We start from the raw sequence: 19,465 nt of genomic DNA on the forward strand, positions 1-19,465 counted from the left end.
TTCGGGTGGGTTGTTTTAAAGTTAATTGGGGATACCCAAATTCTCATTGAAGACGAACACTATCCGTCACAAGCTGAAGACGGATAATGTCAATCTCACAATGCCGAAACTCGAATAATTTTGAAAAATGGATTGATACTTGTTTTATTGGGGTTAAAATCGAATAGGTAACTCCTCACGAGACCTCGGATACGTGGTAGAAAAACCGGGAAAAAAGAAACATGGTCGGGTACAAGTTCTGGAATGGCTCAAATTGAAGTGTATAATACACGGTTTTCGTGATTCTACAGTCTCGGTACATAATTCACCGGAAATCTCAAAGAATGTCGTCTCTCCCGTAAGATAAAACGGCCACACAAAATTTGAGAACCAACAGGGGATATTTGAGGCTGCTGGTATTCTATAAACCTGCATCAGCCGAAACTCGGATAATTGTGAAAAATGGATTGATACTTGTTTTTTGGGGTTAAAATCGAATACGGTCTTCAAGAGATCTCGGATATGTGAAAGAAAAACTGGGAGAAAAAGAAACATGGGCCGGTACGACCTCAAGAAAATGGCTAAAATTGAAGTGTATAATACACGATTTTCGGGATTCTAGGTTCACGGAACAAAATTCACCGGAAATCTCATGGAAGGTCCCTTGGTTCAGATAAAGCGGCCCCATAAAATTTGAGGACCAACCAGGGACATTTGAGGCTGCTGGTATTCTATAAACAAACATTAGCAGAAACTGGAATAATTGTGAAAAATGGATTGATCCTTGTTTTTTGGGGTTAAAATCGAATAGGGTAACTATTTAAGAGATCTCGGATATGTGGAAGAAAAACTGGGAGAAAAAGAAACATGGGCCGGTACGACCTCAAGAAAATGGCTAAAACTGAAGTGTATAATACACGATTTTCGGGATTCTAGGTTCACGGAAAAAAATTCCCCGGAAATCTCATGGAAGGTCCCTTGGTTCAGATAAAGCGGCCCCATAAAATTTGAGGACCAACCGAGGACATTTGAGGCTGCTGGTATTCTATAAACAAACATTAGCAGAAACTCGGATAATTGTGAAAAATGGATTGATACTTGTTTTTTAGGGTTAAAATCGAATAAGGTAATTACTGAAGAGACCTCGGATATGTGGTACAAAAACCGGGAGAAAAAGAAACATGGACCGGTACGACCTCTGGAATGGCTCAAGTTGAAGTGTATAATACACGGTTTTCGAGATTCTAGGATCCCGGAACAAAAATCACCGGAAATCTCACTGAAAGTCACTCGGGTCAGATAAAGCGGCCACACAAAATTTAAGGACCAACAAGGGATATTTGAGGCTGCTGGTATTCTATAATCCATCATTAGCCGAAACTCGGATAATTATGAAAAATAGATTGACCCACTTGTTTTTTGAAGTTAAAATCGAATAGGGTAACTTCTCAAGAGACCTCAGATATGTGGTAGAAAAACCGGGAGAAAAAGAAACATGGTCCGGTACAACCTCTAGAATGACTCAAATTGAAGTGTATAATACACGGTTTTCGGGATTTTAGGGTCCTGGAACAAAATTCACCTGAAATCTCACGGAAGGTCCCTCGGGTCAGATAAAACGGCCACGGAAAATTTGAGAACCAACCGGGGACATTTGAGGCTGCTTTTATTCTATAAACGAGCATAAGCCCAAACTCGGATAATTGTGAAAAAGTGATTGATACTGGTTTTTTGGGGTTAAAATCGAATAGAGTAACTCCTCAAGAGACCTCAGATACGTGGTAGGAAAACCGGGGGAAAAAGAAACATAGTCCGGTACGACCTTTGGAATGGCTCAAATTGAAGTGTATATAAATACACGGTTTTTGTGATTCTAAGGTCCTGGAACAAATTCACCGGAAATCTTACGGAAGGTCCCTCGGGTCAGATAAAGCAGCCACACAAAATGTGAGGACCAACCGGGGACATTTGAGGCTACTGGTATTCTATAAACCACCATCAGCTAAAACTCGAATAATTGTGCAAAATGGATTGATACTTGTTTTTTTGGGTTAAAATCGAATGGGTAACTCCTCAAGAGACCTCGGATACGTTGTAACACCCCAAGAGGTTGAGAGGAAATTTGTCCCACATCGGGAAAATATGGAGCTTGTGATATGTTTATAAGGGCTTTCACCCACCACTTAGTAACAAGGCCTTCTGCTTTTGGGCTTAAGTGAGGACAAGTAATGGGCCCAAAGGTACGTATCCCATCTTATTGGGTTGTGTTATGACCGTGGTGGGTCGGGTTGTTATAAATGGTATCAGAGCAACCCTGCGACCATGTGGTGAGCCCGTGGTCAGGAGTACCCGGGTCACCCATCTAGCGGGGGAGGATTCTGGGCTTGGCTGCGGTCAGCCTCCGGACACAACGGGGACGTTATGTTATTTAAGTGGGGGAGTTTGTAACACCCCAAGAGGTTGAGAGGAAATTTGTCCCACATCGGGAAAATATGGAGCTTGTGATATGTTTATAAGGGCTTTCACCCACCACTTAGTAACAAGGCCTTGTGCTTTTGGGCTTAAGTGAGGACAAGTAATTGGCCCAAAGGTACGTATCCCATCAAATTGGGTGGTGTTACGACCGTGGTGGGTCGGGTTGTTATATACGTGGTAGAAAAACCGGGAGAAGTAAAAACATAGTCTGGTACGGCCTCTAGATTGGCTCAAATTGAAGTGTAATACACAGTTTCCGGAACTTCAGGGTCCCGGAAAAAAAATTACCGGAAATCTCACGAAAATTCCCCCGGGCCAGATAAAGCGGCCACAAAAAATTGAAGTACCTACCAGGGACAAGGCTGCCGGTATTCTATAAATAACCAGCATCAACCGAAACTCGGGTAATTGTGAAAAATGGATTGATATACGTTTTTTGGAGTTAAAATTGAATAGAATAACTCTTCAAGAGACCTAGGATATATGGTAGAAAAGCCGGGAGAAAAAGAAACATGGACTGGTACGACCTCTGGAATGTCTCAAATTAAAGTATATAATACATGGTTTTCGGCATTCCAGGGTCCCGGAACAAAATTCACCAGAAATCTCATGGAACGTCCCTTGAGTCAGATAAAGCGGCCACAAAAAATTTGAGAACCATCCGACGACATAAACCAGCATCAACCAGAACTCGTATAATTGTGAAAAATTGGTTGATACTTGTTTTTTTTTTTGGGTTAAAATCAAATTGGTAACTCCTCGGATACGTGGTAGAAAAACCGGGAAAAAAGAAACATGGTCGCATACAACCTCTGGATTGGCTCTAATTGAAGTGTATAATACACAGTTTTCGTGGTTGTAGAGTCTCGGTACATAATTCACTGGAAATAACACGAAAGGTCCCTCGGGTCAGGTAAAGCGACCACACAAAATTTGAGGACCAACCGGGGACATTTGAGGCTGCTTGTATTTTATAAAGCAGCATGAGCCCAAACTCGAATAATTGTGAAAAAGGGATAGATACTTGTTTTTTGGAGTTAAAATCGAATAGGGTAACTGCTCAAGAGACCTCGGATACGTGGTAGGAAACCAGGGGAAAAAGAAACGTAGTACGGTACGATCTCTGGAATGGCTCAAATTGAAGTGTATAATACATGGTTTTCGGGATTCCAGGGGCCCGGAACAAAATTCACCGGAAATCTCACGGGAGGTTCCTCGGGTAAGATAAAACGGCCACACAAAATTTGAGGACGAACCAGGGACATTTGAGGTGGCTGGTATTTTATAAACCAGCATTAGCCGAAACTCGGATAATTGTGAAAAACGGATTTATATTTGTTTTTTGGGGTTGAAATCGAATAGAGTAACTCCTCAGGAGACGTCAGATACGTGTTAGAAAAAACGGGAAAATAAGAAATATAGTCCGGTACGACCACTGAAATTGCTCAATTTGAATATAATACACGGTTTTCGTGTTTTTGGGTCTCGGAACAAAATTCTCCGGAAATCTCACGGAAGGCCTCTCGGGTCAGATAAAACGGACACACAAATTTGGTGATCAACCTGGGACATTTGAGGCTTCTGGTATTCTATAAACCAGCATGAGGCCAAACTCGGATAATTGTGAAAAATGGATTCATACTTGGTTTTTGGGGTTAAAACCGAGAATGGTAACTCCTCAAGAGACCCAGGATACGTGGTACGAAACCAGCAGATAAAGAAACATAGTCCAGTACGACCTCTAGAATGGCACAAATTGAAGTGTATAATACGCGGTTTTCGGGATTTTAGTGTCCCGAAACAAAATTCACCGGAAATCTCAAGGATGGTCCTTTGGGGCAGATATAGTGGTCACAAAAAATTTGAGGACCAACCGTGGGTATTATTGGCTGCAGGTATTCTATAAACCAGTATTAGCTGAAACTCGGATAATTGTGAAAAACGGATTGATAGTTATTTTTTGGGTTTAAAATCGAATAGGGTAACTCTTCAAGAGACCTCAGATAAGTTATAGAAAAACCGGACGAAAAAGAAACATGGTTCGGTACGACCTCTGGAAAATGGCTAAAACTGTAGTGTATAATACAAGGTTTTTGGGATTCTAGGTTACCGGAACAAAATTCACCGGAAATCTCCCGGAAGGTTTTTTGGGTCAGATAAAGCGGTTACACAAAAAATGAGTACCAACCGGGGACATTTGAGGCTGCTGGTATTCTATAAACCAGTATTAGCCCAAACTTGAATAATTTTTAAAAAGGGACTGATACTTGTTTTTTGGGGTTATAATCGAATAGGGTAACTCCTCAAGAGACCTCGGATACGTAGTAGGAAAACCAGGAGAAAAAGAAACATACTCCCGTACGACCTCTGGAATGACTCAAATTGAAGTGTATAATACACGGGTTTTGAGATTGCAGAGCCCCGGAACAAAATTCACCGGAAATCTCACAGAAGGTCCTTAAATTTGAGCCGTTTGGGAGAATGTGCCGGGTAATGTTTCTTTTTCTCCCATTTTTTTTTACCACGTGTCAGGGGTCGCTTCATGAGTTACCGTTTTTAATTTTCAACCCTAAATAAGAAGTACTCATCTATTCTTAAGCAGTACCCGATTTTCATTCGAGACTCGTTTATCGCGTACCTTCACCTTTCAAATATTCTCTGTTGCTTCTCAAAAGTTTTATGAGTGCTTTATCTGACTCAAGAAACCTACCGTATGATTTATGGATTTTTTGTTTCGAAACCCAGAAATCCCACACACCATGTAATATACACTTTAATTTGAGCCGTTTCGGAGCTCGTACCGGGTTAGGTTTCTCTTCTTCCCAATTTTTCCCCCACGTGTCTGGGGTCACTTCAAGACTTACCGTATTCGATTATTAGCCCTAAATAACCAGTTATCATCTATTTTGAAGGATTACCCGATTTTCGTCCGATAATAGTTTTATCGCCTACCGGCACACTCAAATGTCTTCTTTTTCTTCTCAAAATTTGTGATGCTGCTTTATCTGATCTGAGGAACCGAGCGTATGATTTACGGACGTTTTTGTCCCGGGCCCCTGAAATCCCGAAAACCGTGTATTATACACCAAAATTTGAGCCGTTTAGCAGGACATATCAGATCATGTTTCTTTTTCTCCCAGTTTTTTTTTACCACGTGTTTGGGGTCGCTTCATGAGTTAACGTATTCGATTTTCTGCCCTAAATAAGAAGTACACATCTATTTTTAAGGAATACCCGATTTTCGTTCGAGACTCGTTTATCGCGTACATGCACCCTCAAATGTACTATGTTGCTTCTCAAAAATTTTGTTACTGCATTATCAGACCCGAAAAGCCATCCGCATGATCTATGGATATTTTTGTTCCGGGACCCAGAAATCTCGAAAACCGTGTATTATACACTTACATTTGAGCCGTTTGGGAACTTGTACCGGGTCATGTTATTTTCCTCCCAGTTTTCACACCATGTGTCTAGGGTCACTTCATGAGTTATCGTATTCGATATCAGCCCTAATTAATAAGTTTCATCTATTTTTAAGGAGTACCTGATTTTCGTCCGAGACTCGTTTATCGCGTACCGGCACCCTCAAATGTCCCCTGCTGGTTTTTAAAGTTTGTGTGACTGTTTTATCTGACCCGTGAAACCATCCGTAGGACTTATGGACATTTTTGTTCCAGGACCCTGAAAATCACGAAAACCATGTATTATATACTTCAATTGAGCCATTTGGGAGGTTGTATCGGGTCATGTTTCCTTTGCTCCCGGTTTTTCTTCCGTGTGTCAGGGGTCGCTTCATGAGTTACCTTATTCGATTTTCAACCTTAATTAAGGAAGTATTCATCTATTTTTAAGGATTACCTGATTTTCGTTCGTGACTCGTTTATTGCATACCGGCACCCTCGAATGTCGTCTGTTGTTTCTCAAAATTTGCATAGCTACTTTATCTTACCCGAGGAACCGTCCGTATGATTTACAGACATTTTTGTTCCTGGACTCGGGAATCCCGAAAATCGTGTATACTTACATTTGAGCCGTTTTGGAGGTCGTACCGGCTCATTTTTTTTTTCTCCCAGTTTTCCACAACGTGTCTGAGTCGCTTCATGAGAAATCGACGTTGTTGGTAGATAATGACATGGATTATTAAAGCTTTATTAATTAAATCACTTATAAATCATTTCAGATTGTTCATTCGTCTTTTCTGCATTCATATCAATTGCCCCTTCATATTTTTAACGGAAATTTCCTACGTTACCCTCGAACTTTGGCAGATTACACATAATACCCCTTATTTTAAGTTTTTACATATGGTACCCCTGTGTTTACCTCTTTCATTCCCAGAATACCATTTGACAAACTTCCGTCAAAACGTCGTTACTCATATGACTTATGACCTTTTTTTTTGTTATAAAATACACACGCACTGCATCATCTAATACCTAAATCCTTATTTTATCTAATTAACTAAAATTTAATACCTAAATAATAAAACACAAATAATATAACATACTCAATTACTCATCTAATTATTCATATGAGTAACGACATTATGACGGAAGTTTGTCAAAAAGGTATTCTGAGAAAGAAAAAGGTAAATACAGGGGTACCATATGTAGAAACTTAAAATGAGGGGTACCATGTGTAATTTGCCAAAAATTGAAGGTACCATGAGAAATTTCATATGTCCATCTCTCTTAATTCCCCATCATTCATTGTAGGTAATTTCGTAGATCTTATCTTAGAAAAGTTTATAGTGGATTGCAATGTGTTTGATTGTGAATTTCTTTTTGTGATCAAACCTATAAAAATATCATCTTTATGATATTATGATTCATGAAATTGAAACAAATTATTATAAAATTACCTTTAACTTCATAAATTAGAAATTTCTTTCGTAAAATAAAGCTCATTAATTTGGTAATTTCTCACGATAGAGGGCGGACGCCGACTTTTATAGTGCAACTAGAAAAAAAAATGGAGTATTGGGTGTGGGGGAGATTACATAAAGGGGCTAATTAAGAACCTAATATCGGGGAAAATAAAGAAGATAGAAAAGGAAGGAAGAAGCGGCAAAATTGAAGATGATGTGGTGAAATGATTAGGTAAAATGTGGGAAAATAAAGGAGATAAGAAAAGGAATAAAAAGAAACAAAAATGAGGAAGATGAAGCAAGGAGATAGTAAAGAAGCAAAAAAATAATGTCAATATAAAAGAGCTAAATAACCAAATCATCATCCACATCAGCCTATTAACGGAGAATTTAACGTCTAACTCAACTTAGGTTATAGACATACTGTTTAGAATCATATTTTAACTTCAGGGATATAAGAGATAGATTGGAGAAAAGGAGGGATAGGAATTGAAAAAACACAAGGTTACCCAAGAGAAAAACCCAATGGTAAAAATGGAGTACTCAATATCTAGGGCTGAACAACTTTAGGTCTAGATCGAAAAAATGGACCGGGCCGGACCATTTGGTCTGCACTGAAACCGGACCTAATTTTTTAGTTCCGGTCCTCGGTCCACATTTTTTTAGGTTTCAATCTTCGGTTTGTTCGGTTCAAGACCGGTTATTTTAAGTCCGGACCGAAAAAACCGAATTCGATGTTTGTGAGGTTAATCTTTATAATTTTTGAAATAGTTTACTAATTTACCTTCAAAAGACGTTACAAACTCAATATTAACGATTATTTAAATCAAATGATAATTTGATTATTTGTTATGTTTGATTTGGCGAACGAAATTTAACTAATGCATAATTATTAGTGAATAATCAAAGTTTTCGGTCCAATTAGGTCTAAGACCGGATCATACCGATATTTCGGGTTTGGTCCGGTCCAAGACCGAAACTTTAGGTCCACAAATTTCACGATTTCGGGCTTCGGTTTGGTCCGGTCCGGTTCGGTCTTGGACCGATGCTCACGACAATATCTCTACCCTTGATAGTTTCTAATAAAAGGACAGAGCATACGTTGTTAAGCAATAAAAGCGTCTGTAGCTCAGTGGATAGAGCGTCTGTTTCCTAAGCAGAAGGTCGTAGGTTCGACCCCTACCTGACGCGTTTTATTTTTATTTTTTATTTTTAAATTTCTGCGTACCCCTCTATACTCACCAGAGCATACATATACATACATACATACATACATAAATAACAGAATCCACCAATAATAGCTACACACCAGGTAAACTTCTGATTCGGGTTAGGCTAGTTCACGTCACGTTGAATTTGATTACATTCGCATTTGTCTAGGGACTAGGGTCACATTTCCGATTATATTGTGGTGACCATTCAACTAAAATAAGATCGAGTTGGTCATGTTCGGCTCAAATGCAAACTAATAAAGATGGCGGAAATCAAATAAGAAGATTATGTTTGTTTGATACACAGGTGAAATTACAAGTTCAACTGAAATTCAGAGAACAATTAGCGAGTAAACCGTCCAAATTGTGTATTCTACGGGGTGTTAAGCAGTATCAGTCGCATTATCGACTGTTTTATAGAAAGTAAAACAAGGGACAAGAGGGATCAAGGCAGTGTAGGCTTAGGGAAGATATCAGGAGTAAACTTTATGGCTGCAGTTATACTCCCCTGCATCTTGATTTTACCTCGGAGAAAGGCGAGTTGAGGGTTCATTTTGCCGATTACAATCTTTAGATAATCTTCATCTACAAAGGAAAATGTAGCATCTGGTTTTCCTCCTTCATAAGCTCCTGAGATTACTGTAAGAAAAAACACACACCCAACAATTTAGTTTTCGACAATCATGTACGAGAGACAAACTTGTCTATAAATCTGAATTTGAGGATTTATGACGGATTCTTTCATTCTTAGGCCCTGTTTTTTTAGACTTAATTTCAGCTTATTTCAGTTAGTTCAGCTCATCATTTCTGTTCAGTTCAGTTCAGCTCCATTAAGTTTAGTTCAGCTTTTTTCAGCCGAAAAGAACAGGGTATAAATGGTTAAATGCACTGGATACGGCCTTGAAATGCAATCGTGGTAAGTTGGTAGGTAACCTTATAACTAGTGGCGAAGCTAACATTCCAATATAGGAGGCTAAAACTTTGAGGTGACAATTGAGTTAGCCGAGTCGGGTCGGGCCGAGTCAAGTCATATCGGGTGAGCCTACCCTTTCGAGTTGCGCCGAGTTGGGTTTGGGTCGGGTTTCGACCGAGTCATAATTATCGGGTCTAGTTACTTGATGACATTACTTCATTTTTTTTTAACCATTAAACATCAAATACTAAAAATCACATGTATCATTTCCCTCCATTGTGCCCTCTCTGTCACCATTCCCTCGTCAAGCCCGAGAAATCTCATACCGTGCATGCTCTATACCTCTTAGCCATGTCTGTTTTGGTCTCCCTCTACCCCAAGCAACCTTTTTCTGTTCCCAGGTCTCCAGCCTTTTAACTGGTGCGTGCATAGGTCTCCTGCTCACATAGCCAAACCATGTTAATCGATTTTCTATCAACTTGTCCTCTATTGGCGCCACTACTTTCACCTTTTCTCTAATCACCTCATTCCTTAACCGGTCTTTCCTTGTATGGCCGCACATCCACCTCAACATACGCATCTCCGCCACACTCATCTTTTGAATGTGACAATGTTTCACAACCAAACACTCGGACTACATTCGGTGCAATCAAAAAAAAAAATCGAAGAATCAGGCTTTTTCCATACCGAATTGTTTAAGACCGCAATATCTTAACTTGGCAAAGGGGTCAACCAGATGGAGTTTGGGTCGATCAATTCGGATTTGTAAGAGTTCGGGTTGGATTGGGCCAAGTCATGTCATTTTGGATTCGAGTAAATTACTATCAAGTTATCTACGCATAATAATCGATGTGCAACAATAAACATTCGGATCAGGTTATATTGAAGGGGGTCAATCAGGTTCGAGTTAAGCTCAGATCTTAAATTCGGATATCTGGTCATATCAAATTTGTTAGGTCAAACAATATCCGTCTTAGACTTAAAACGAGTCAAATATAATAGACTTGTCATATATATATATATGCAAGTGAAAACATATTTGACCTGTTTTATCTACGACGGATATTAATATCCTAAAAGAGACTTTGTTTCATAATACATACAACAATAAATAAAAAGAGCAAATTTGGTCAAAGATGCAACCTTTAATAACTTCACATTTTATGAGATCAACAATATAAATCACCTCATCTAACCCAAGTTTCTGCAAATTAAACAAAACCCACATCAGAAAACATCATTATCATTATCAACACTATAAATCACTAAATTGCTCAAATTAAAAACCCTAATTACACAAAATTATGAAGAAGAACAATTAAAAGATTATTATACCTTTGGTGCAATATTAAACTGGTAAACAAACCCAACTTTTTTGGCACTTTCTTTTCCAGCATCAGAAGCAAGATAGTCTTTCATCTGATCAAACAAAAAACCTGATTTGAGCTGCTGATTTAAGTCGCCCATTATATTTTCAACGAAATGCCTCTTAGAAGTTTTAATTTGCACTAATAATCACTAATAATCGTAACTAGGATGGTTTAATAAATTTGCGATAATTATCGAATTTTTCGTAATATAAATGGTGTAATTTGTACGTGAAAAGATGTAAGGTAGTTGACCTTAACTAACCAAGGAATCATGATAATTAATAGTATGTATCCGTGAGAATTATTTTTTGCCAGATCATGTGTGTATATAAAATATTAATTCAGACGGTTTCTCAATAGTATTAATGTTAACTAGTATGGATCCCGCGCATGCATGCGTGTATTTATAGATCTTTTAGTTTATAAATAATGTATTATTTATAGATTTGAAATCGACATATTATTAATTTTTCATATTTCAATATGAGGATAAAAAATTAAAATGGAAAACTAATCAAAAGAATTGAGCATAGCCATAAAACGTGTGTTTTAGTGAAATTTTTTACCACAAAACTAATGGTACCAATTTATAAATTTTCTCAAATAATTTTAAATTTTTTTTTGTCAGAAAATTAATAATGTCAGTTCATAATTTTTTTAATACGAATTAAGTACGTGGTATGTTTTTTTTATACCAAACTAATAATATCAATTTATCGGGTTTTCGAATTTTTAGATTTATACCAATTTTATTTTATTTTAATTAAAAGATTATAGTTTAGTTAAAAAAAAAAGATAATAATGGTAAAAAATTATATCTTAATTAAAAGATAATCATTTATTAAAAATAGAGTCTTATTGTTTCCTTATTTAGCTAGATTTCTTTTGGAGGGAAAACTATTGAAAAGTTTTATTCTCTTAGTAGTAGGGGGATTGATAAATACGGAGTAGTTTTTTGGTCGATGAACCATCTCAACCAAAACCTTAAAGTGATGATTGAGGCCCAACTATTATAGTTATTTCTATTAAAATTTGTGGGGAGAATTTGAAAGAAAGATCGCATGGGACTATGGGAGTCGTGTGTGTTGTATACACCCAAGTCCCAAGGTAGTGTAAGGAGGTTTCAGTAGGTTTTCGAAATGGGAAGTGTTAGGACGATATTGGTTGTTACTAAATTTCAGTAACGCTCTAATCAGTTTAGTTTAGTTAAGTTTAGCTCTAATTCAGTTCAATTCATCCATTCAATTCAGTTCAGCTTTAAATTTCATGTATTATACAACCAGTTGTATATATTGTAGCTTTCTGATAAAGTATCCGAGCTCTATGTTAAATAATATATGAGCTTTATTAGAAATTATTGAACTCGTTCATTTACACATTAAAAATTTAAACTTTGAATTAGTTAGAAAAAATACACATAAGCTCAGATTCTTATACCTTAATTGTATAATGCTCATGATATAAATTGATGTACAATCATATCATCATATTTGTATTATTCCCGTTAGCACCTTATTAAAAGATATCGAAAATATTTCTTCCGTAATGTTTCATAGGTTTCTAAATATTTACAATCAAAGTTTGCGATCGTTACTCTTAAAAAGTCAAATGGGAAACGAAGGAAGTCGGATTTTGTAGATTGTTTTGACTTTTGAGATTTTGTAGGTTGTTTTGAGATTTTGTAGATTGTTTGAGATTTGAAATCAAAATTACATAATTACGAAATGATTGTAAAACTGTGATTTAAACAAGTCACCGCAGTTATATAGTGTACTCGTATATCAAACTGCGGTGACTTGTTTAAAACACAGTTTCACAATTATGTATGTACCAAAAAAAAAAAAAACAATTACGTAATTATATATCAAACTAAATTGAGATTTTCAAAACAATTGAAATGGAATATCAATATACAGTACGTAAAGCTAGCCATCAGCACGGGCTGACCCGACCATTGGCCCGGGTCCTAAAATTTCGACCCGGTCCGCCCTTAGCCCGCCATTTTAGCAAAAAAAAGCACAATTGGTAAGGCCCACTAGCCCGACCCACCATTGACCCGGGTCATGCATATCCCATCCCAACCTGGCCAAGCCCGCCCCTCCCTCCTGGGCTCCTGGTCTGACCCGGGTCTGACCAGGAGAGCCCAGCCCGGCCATAGCATAATACGTGTATGAAATGGAATAATTATGAAAGCATTAATCTCATGATTTTTTGTTTATTTAATTTTAATTTTTAATTAAGGGATTTAGCTGACCACAGCTGTGATCCCCTGTAGGCTGTATCACGTCTCTCAATCAAATTGATGGTCTTCACTTATATCATTAACTGGTGTTTGGTTTTTGGGCACAGCTCAGTTCAGCTGTTCAGATTATCTAAATTTATCTTTTTAAATATATATTATATAAAATATAATAGCATTAACTTGTCTAATTCATAGATTAACACTAATAATATAATATATTTTTGTATGATATCTCTTAAAATTATTATACATGTTGTACGGAAGTATGAATAACTTGTGTTGGGCCTCTGCTACGCCAGTGTCCAATATCAATAATAGAACGATATTATCCGTTTTGGGTCAAGCCGTCATGGATTTACTCTTGGACTTCTTTCCAAAAGTCCCGTACTATTATATTTAGTGGATTTGCACCCGAACAATCCTTCGCTCAATCTAAGGACCATCATCTTCATTTGTACATGGAAAACTACCACAACTTGGAGCGCCAACTTCTAGACACCCTTAACTTCGCCAAATCTTGATAACATCCCCTTAAACGACACACAATGTGTCTAACGGTGCTTCTGCTACACTTGCGTACCAAACTCCTTTGTATCCAATATAACCTTGAAGTGGGTCCGAATCCAGTGCCTTGGCACGCCACGCCAGGCCTCCTTTAGACTTGGCATGGACGACCGCTTTTATTGCCTCCATTAAGCCTCAGTCCATCTCGTTGCGCCGAGTCGTAGACATTCTTCTCTTGAACGACCTGTTTTATGGCCTTGAAACCCATGTCACCTTTCGTGAACATATATTAGCTCTCCTTTGAACGACCTGTTTTAAGCCTCAGTCCATCTCGTTCCACTCCTTACAAAGTACGTCATCTTCAAGTCTTGACTCGATGTTTCTTCTTGTGCCTAGCCTAAGTCGGACCTTAGGCTCTCATACCACTTGTTGTGCAGAAGCGTGAATACACTAATAGTACGATTTTGTCTGCTTTGGGCATTGCCTTCACGAATTCACTATTAGACTCCTTCCCAAAAGGCTTCGTACTTCTATCTTTTCACGACCAATACAGTACTTTTGTAGTTTCGTTGCTGCTAATGTTACACTACTCCGATGTTACCACCGTTGCTTTTACTACTCTCATTATTTTACTTTCACTAATCCCGTTGATAATATTGTTACTTTAATTATTTACCTTTTTATTATAATGACATTTATTAAAATTATGATTAATTTTAAAATTTATCAACCAAATTATAAGACACATTCACTACCCTATTGCTACTACCACTACTCTTGATGTTACTACAGTCCCTTTCACTATTTACACTGTTACAAACTTTAAGGCCCTGTCCTTTTGAACTGAACTGAACTGAACTTATAGGATCTGAAGTAAACTTAAATTAAGTGACGTATAGGATCTGAACTGAACTGAAATTATAGGATCTGAATTGAACTGAAATTATAGGATTTAAACTGAACTGAAATAAACTTAAATTAAGTGACTCTAAGTAGAGTACTCTTGATTCACTAATCATTTCTTGGCAATTCAAATAAGAATATGAAATTCAACCAGTTAGCAATCTCGCATCATTTAGTAAACTGTAGTAAGATATTTCATTAACAGAAAGTTCAAGTACAACATTTAACTGTGGTGTAAGTCGCGTGTTCGACTCCCACATCAGTCATTTTTTCCTTACCTTATCAAAAAAAAAAAAAAAGTACAGCATTTTGCAGCAAGTTTCACTGAAATTAAAAGAACATAAACTTCCTGATGTATAACGCCACCCTTCTGTAGCGAGTAAACCGTCCAAATTTTGTATCCATTTACGCAGTATCAGTCGCACTACCGACTGTTTTATTAGTAAAACAAGGGACAAGAGGAATCACAGCTTCGCAGGCTTAGGGAAAATATCAGGAGTAAACTTCTGGGCTGCAGCTATGCTCCCCTTCATCTTGATCGCACCTCTCAGAAAAGCGAGTTGAGGGTTCATTTTTCCGGTTGCAAGCTTCAGAAAATCGTCATCCACAAACGAGAATGTAGCATCTGGTTTTCCTCCTTCATAAGCTCCCGAGACTACGACACATCCAACAATGTCAGTTAAGTTCAATTTAACTCAATTCAGTTCGAGCCCATTAAGTTATATATTCAGTTGAGTTCAAAAGTTTCGGAAAATCGAGCTAATTCCATACAACAACAAATAAAAAGAGCAAATTTGGTCAAAGATACTACCTTTCTTAACTTCACATTTCTTGAGATCAACAATATAAATCACCTCATCAAATCCAAGTTTCTGCAAATTAAACAAACCCGAGTCAAAAAAACTTCACCTTTCTGGTTCTTCTAGCTTAACCAGATGTCTCGTGTTCAAGCAAGCCTGTGAATACAACATCACTAAAACTCACGAGGGTGAGCTTTACCTCCCCAAAGGTCCTACCCGACTCAAATCCAGACTATACCAGATGGTATACACGAAAAAAAATACCAAATTGTTCCTGTTAAAAAACCCGAGATACAGAAAATTAAGAACAATTAAAAGATTATACCTTTGGTGCAATATTAAACTGATAAACAAGCCCATTTTTTTTGGCCTTCTCTTTTCCAGCATCAGTAGCAAGGTGGGCTTTCATGTGATCTAACAAAACATCTGATTTGAGCTGCTGATTCGAGTCGCCCATTGTCTTCGACGAAATGCCTCGGAGAAGTTTTAATTTGCACTAATAATTTTTATTAATGTAGGAGTAAAGGTGAAGAGATGTAGATATAGGAATCATGATGATAATTAATACTCACTCATGTGAGAATTATTTGTTGCCAGATCATGGGAGTAAAATATTGTTTCTCATATCATTTATTATATCTTTCATTTTGAATCTGTAGATTAATTAATTGTATATTGATCGCGGAGGAGGAAGTACTAAGCCCCATTCATCTGGCTTAATTTCAGCTCACTTGAGTTCTGTTTAGCTTTCAGTTCAACCCATTTCAGCTCAATTAAGTTCAGCATATTTCAGCTCGATTAGGCCCAACTCTTTTAGGCTACACTTCAGTCCAGTTCCGTTCAGCATCATTCAGTTATGTTCAGTTCCGCTCGATTAAGTTCATCATATTTCAGTTCAGCTCGATTAAATTCAGCATATTTCAGCTCGATTACTATTACTATTAATAATATCACTGTTACTTAATATTGCAGCAACTTAATTTACAACTAAAAAAACAGAAATTAGAAGTTGGTAGTTTTACATATCTGATGTTGCTAATATATGACATTAGCATACGCGGTAAACAATGTAAACGAAAAGGAACCGACCAGCAAGCATCATTTGGTTAAACTGTAGTAAGATATATAATCACCAGAAAGTTCAAGTATAACAAATTGCACAAAGAATCAGGAACTCAACCAACAACCTGAATCTCCTTATTCGTAACTTAAATCTAACGAGTAACCCATCGAACCATCTATTCTATTACTCGTATGTCGTAGCATTACAGACTATTTTATTGAAAGTAAAAACAAGGGACAAGAGGAATCACAGTTTTGCAGGCTTAGGGAAAATATCAGGAGTAAACTTCTGGGCTGCAGTTATACTTCCTTTCACCTTCAATGCACCTCGCATAAAAGCGATTTGTGGGTTCATTTTCCCGGTTGCAATCTTTAGAAAATCATCATCGGTAAATGATAATGTAGCATCTGGTTTTCCTTCATATTTCCCTGAAATTACCACGTACCCAACAATTCTTTATTTTTTCAGCAACAATCATGTATGAGAAGAGGCAAGCTAATAACAGAACCCTAGACCCTAGTCATCTCAGTTAGAGACTTGATATCGGAACGGTTCATTGCGGCCTGATCTCGACCATAGCAGACATAACTGCGGTAATGCTGGCTCAAAAGGTAGTCATGGTAACTTTCAAACCTTGATTACTTGGCTGTGATTAGAGTAGTGACTCAGACTTCATAAACTATTCTAGTAAAGTTTATAAGTGATCAAGCAAGTAACTTGTTTTTTTTTTTTTGTGTAAACCGGGGTGTCCACCGTCGACAACAGTGTATAATCCCCTCCAGGGGCGGACCCACCTAGTAGCAAGAGGTGGCGGCCGCTACCCCAAACGTAAAATAATTGGTTGATTGAACGGATTTTTGCTACCTCAAATATTGTTGAATAGTAGATAAATATATATATGTGCATTAAATATGTATTAAACAACAAGCGGTTCATTGGTAAATGGATTGACTTTTAACCTATAGGTCGTGGGTTCGACTCCCATTGTATACATATTCTCTCTATTTTTTTTCGCTACCCCGAACTTTAAATCCTGGGTCCGCCCCTGATCCCCTCGCCGCGCGTGCTCTCACGAAGAGGTAAACAGATGGCCAAAGAGTTTGCTCCATTCCCATAGGCAAGGATCGAACCCCTGACCTCATGGTTAAGGGATGAGGTGAACAACCACCACACCAAACACATTTGGTTTTCAAGCAAGTAACTTGTGATATATCAACTATAAGTCTACAAAGCAAGTAACTTGGTAATCAACCTTTCATCTTGTCGACTAACATGTTGAAGAAAGATCAAATTTATTCAAAGATGTAACCTTTCTTGATATTCTAACAAAATTGAGCATAATCGAACAACTTAGATGGTAAACAAAGATCAAATTTAGCCAAAGATATAACCTTTTTTTCTCATCTATCTATTTGACCGGTTTGTTTGTCTTAAACAAGAATTTGGGATATTTTAACTAACTGAGCAAAATTGAACAACTAAGATGGTAAAGAAAGAGCAAACTTAGTCAAAGATACAACCTTTCTTAACTTCACCTTTCTTGAGATCAACTATGTAAGTCACCTCATTAAACCCAAGTTTCTGCCAATTAAACAAAACCCACATCAGAAAACATCATATCAATATAATCAACCCTATGAATCACTTCAAGACCACCAAATTCTTCCAACAAATAAACAGTTGGTCTTTTAAGACAGGCATATCCGTCTTAAGACACACTTTTTCCTAATTCCCAACCATCTTGCTTTTGTCTCATCTATCCTATTTGACCTGTTCCGATATTGCCCGTCTTAAATGATAATTTGTGACTAGAAAAACCCACATCATAAAATAGCTCAAAAATTAAAAATTTCAAGCATAAAAATGAAGGAAAAAACAATAAAAGATTTGAACTTGGATGCAATATTAAGCTGATAAATCACTTAATCAAAACCAAATTATTCCAATTAAAAAATCCACATCATAAATTAACTCAAAATTAAAAATTTCATGCATAAAATTAAGAAAAACAATTGAAATTTCACCATATATGCAAAATTAAGCTGATAAATCAGGCACCAAATTCTTCCAATATAAAACCCACATCATAAACCAACTAAAAATTTAAAATTTCATGCATAAAATTAATTAAAAACAATTGAAATTTGACCATATATGAAAAATTAAGCTGATAAATCAACACCAAATTCTTCCAATTACAAAACCCACATCATAAATCAACTACAAATAAAAAATTTCATGTAAAATTAAGAAAAAAAAAGATACAATTATAGAATTGACCTTTGGTGCAATATTAAGCTGATAAACAAGCCCAATTCTCTTAATAATCTCTTTACCAGCATCGGATGAAATATGGGTTTTCATTTGATCTAACAAAGCATCTGATTTGAGCTGTTGATTTGAGTCACCCATTATGTGTTCGACGAAATGCCACAGAGAAGTTCAGAGTTTTTTTTTTTTTTTTTTGCAAAGTTTGTGAATTGTGATCAAGGTGTTAGGAAGAGAGGTGGTTGAGTGGGGTAACTAATTAAGTATCATGATTAATATGCACGTATCCTCTTCATTGTGGTTGTACTAATTGTTCTAGACTTCTTCCTCACAAGATCATGTGTGTGTGTGTGACGATATCGTTTAGAGTTTTGAGGTGGCAATCGGATTATTCGGTTACTTACGGGTCGGATTGTATTGAATTTGGGTTGGGTTGGTCGGTTGGATGATAGAGGGTTTGGATTGGTTAATGTTTATAGCGATTCGGTATTGGGCCGGGTTATTATCCGGTGACAAGTCACATTGTTTGTTTTTTTTTTTTTTTTTTTTTTTTGACAAGTCACATTGTGACATTGAGTATTGTTATCAATATGTTTTACGGAGTAACTTATATTTATTTCATGTTAAAACGACTTATGAGTGAAATAATTAAGGTGATATCTATCACTTTAGTCTCATTGGAAGGTGAGACTATTATTAAACTAATTCGTTATCAGGTCATCCATCAAGTTAAGTAAATATTAAGTCACGGGTTGATTCAGGTCAGGTTGGGTTGGAAAAATAAGGCTCCTGAAGGTTATCATTTTAACCTCGGGTCGAGACCGGTTCGGTTTCACTTTAAGCAATTTCAGGTTTAATTGAGTCAAGTTT

At 37.0% G+C, this 19,465-nt stretch overlaps 3 protein-coding genes and 1 non-coding gene across 5 annotated transcripts; 1 reads left to right on the plus strand and 3 right to left on the minus strand.

Moving 5' to 3' along the window:
- Positions 1-8,439: 8,439 nt before the first annotated feature.
- Positions 8,440-8,512, plus strand: TRNAR-CCU (transfer RNA arginine (anticodon CCU)). The gene has a single exon. It is a non-coding gene; the product is annotated as a tRNA-Arg (tRNA).
- A 278-nt stretch (positions 8,513-8,790) lies between these two features.
- LOC141593991 (sterol carrier protein 2-like) lies at positions 8,791-11,078 on the minus strand. Of its 2 annotated transcripts, XM_074414207.1 has the most exons (4): positions 10,781-11,078; positions 10,589-10,649; positions 9,788-9,882; positions 8,791-9,171 (listed from the first exon to the last, which is right to left on the minus strand). In XM_074414207.1, the coding sequence occupies exons 1-3, from the start codon at positions 10,910-10,912 to the stop codon at positions 9,791-9,793; spliced, it is 285 nt and encodes a 94-aa protein (XP_074270308.1). In that variant the 5' UTR covers positions 10,913-11,078; the 3' UTR covers positions 8,791-9,171; positions 9,788-9,790. The 2 variants fall into 2 exon arrangements, with proteins under 2 accessions (XP_074270308.1, XP_074270307.1); XM_074414206.1 differs by lacking the exon at positions 9,788-9,882 and having other exon boundaries at positions 10,781-11,072.
- Positions 11,079-14,641: 3,563 nt separating this feature from the next.
- On the minus strand, positions 14,642-16,260 carry LOC141596009 (sterol carrier protein 2-like). Its single transcript, XM_074416000.1, has 3 exons — positions 15,590-16,260; positions 15,276-15,336; positions 14,642-15,119 (listed from the first exon to the last, which is right to left on the minus strand). The coding sequence occupies exons 1-3, from the start codon at positions 15,719-15,721 to the stop codon at positions 14,929-14,931; spliced, it is 384 nt and encodes a 127-aa protein (XP_074272101.1). The 5' UTR covers positions 15,722-16,260; the 3' UTR covers positions 14,642-14,928.
- Positions 16,261-16,365: 105 nt separating this feature from the next.
- On the minus strand, positions 16,366-18,936 carry LOC141596010 (sterol carrier protein 2-like). The gene is made up of 3 exons (XM_074416001.1): positions 18,608-18,936; positions 17,848-17,908; positions 16,366-16,755 (listed from the first exon to the last, which is right to left on the minus strand). Exons 1-3 carry the CDS (start codon positions 18,737-18,739, stop codon positions 16,574-16,576), a joined length of 375 nt encoding a protein of 124 aa, XP_074272102.1. The 5' UTR covers positions 18,740-18,936; the 3' UTR covers positions 16,366-16,573.
- Positions 18,937-19,465: the final 529 nt, after the last annotated feature.

This window comes from Silene latifolia, chromosome 8 (assembly GCF_048544455.1).
Source record: "Silene latifolia isolate original U9 population chromosome 8, ASM4854445v1, whole genome shotgun sequence".
Taxonomy (NCBI): domain Eukaryota; kingdom Viridiplantae; phylum Streptophyta; class Magnoliopsida; order Caryophyllales; family Caryophyllaceae; genus Silene; species Silene latifolia.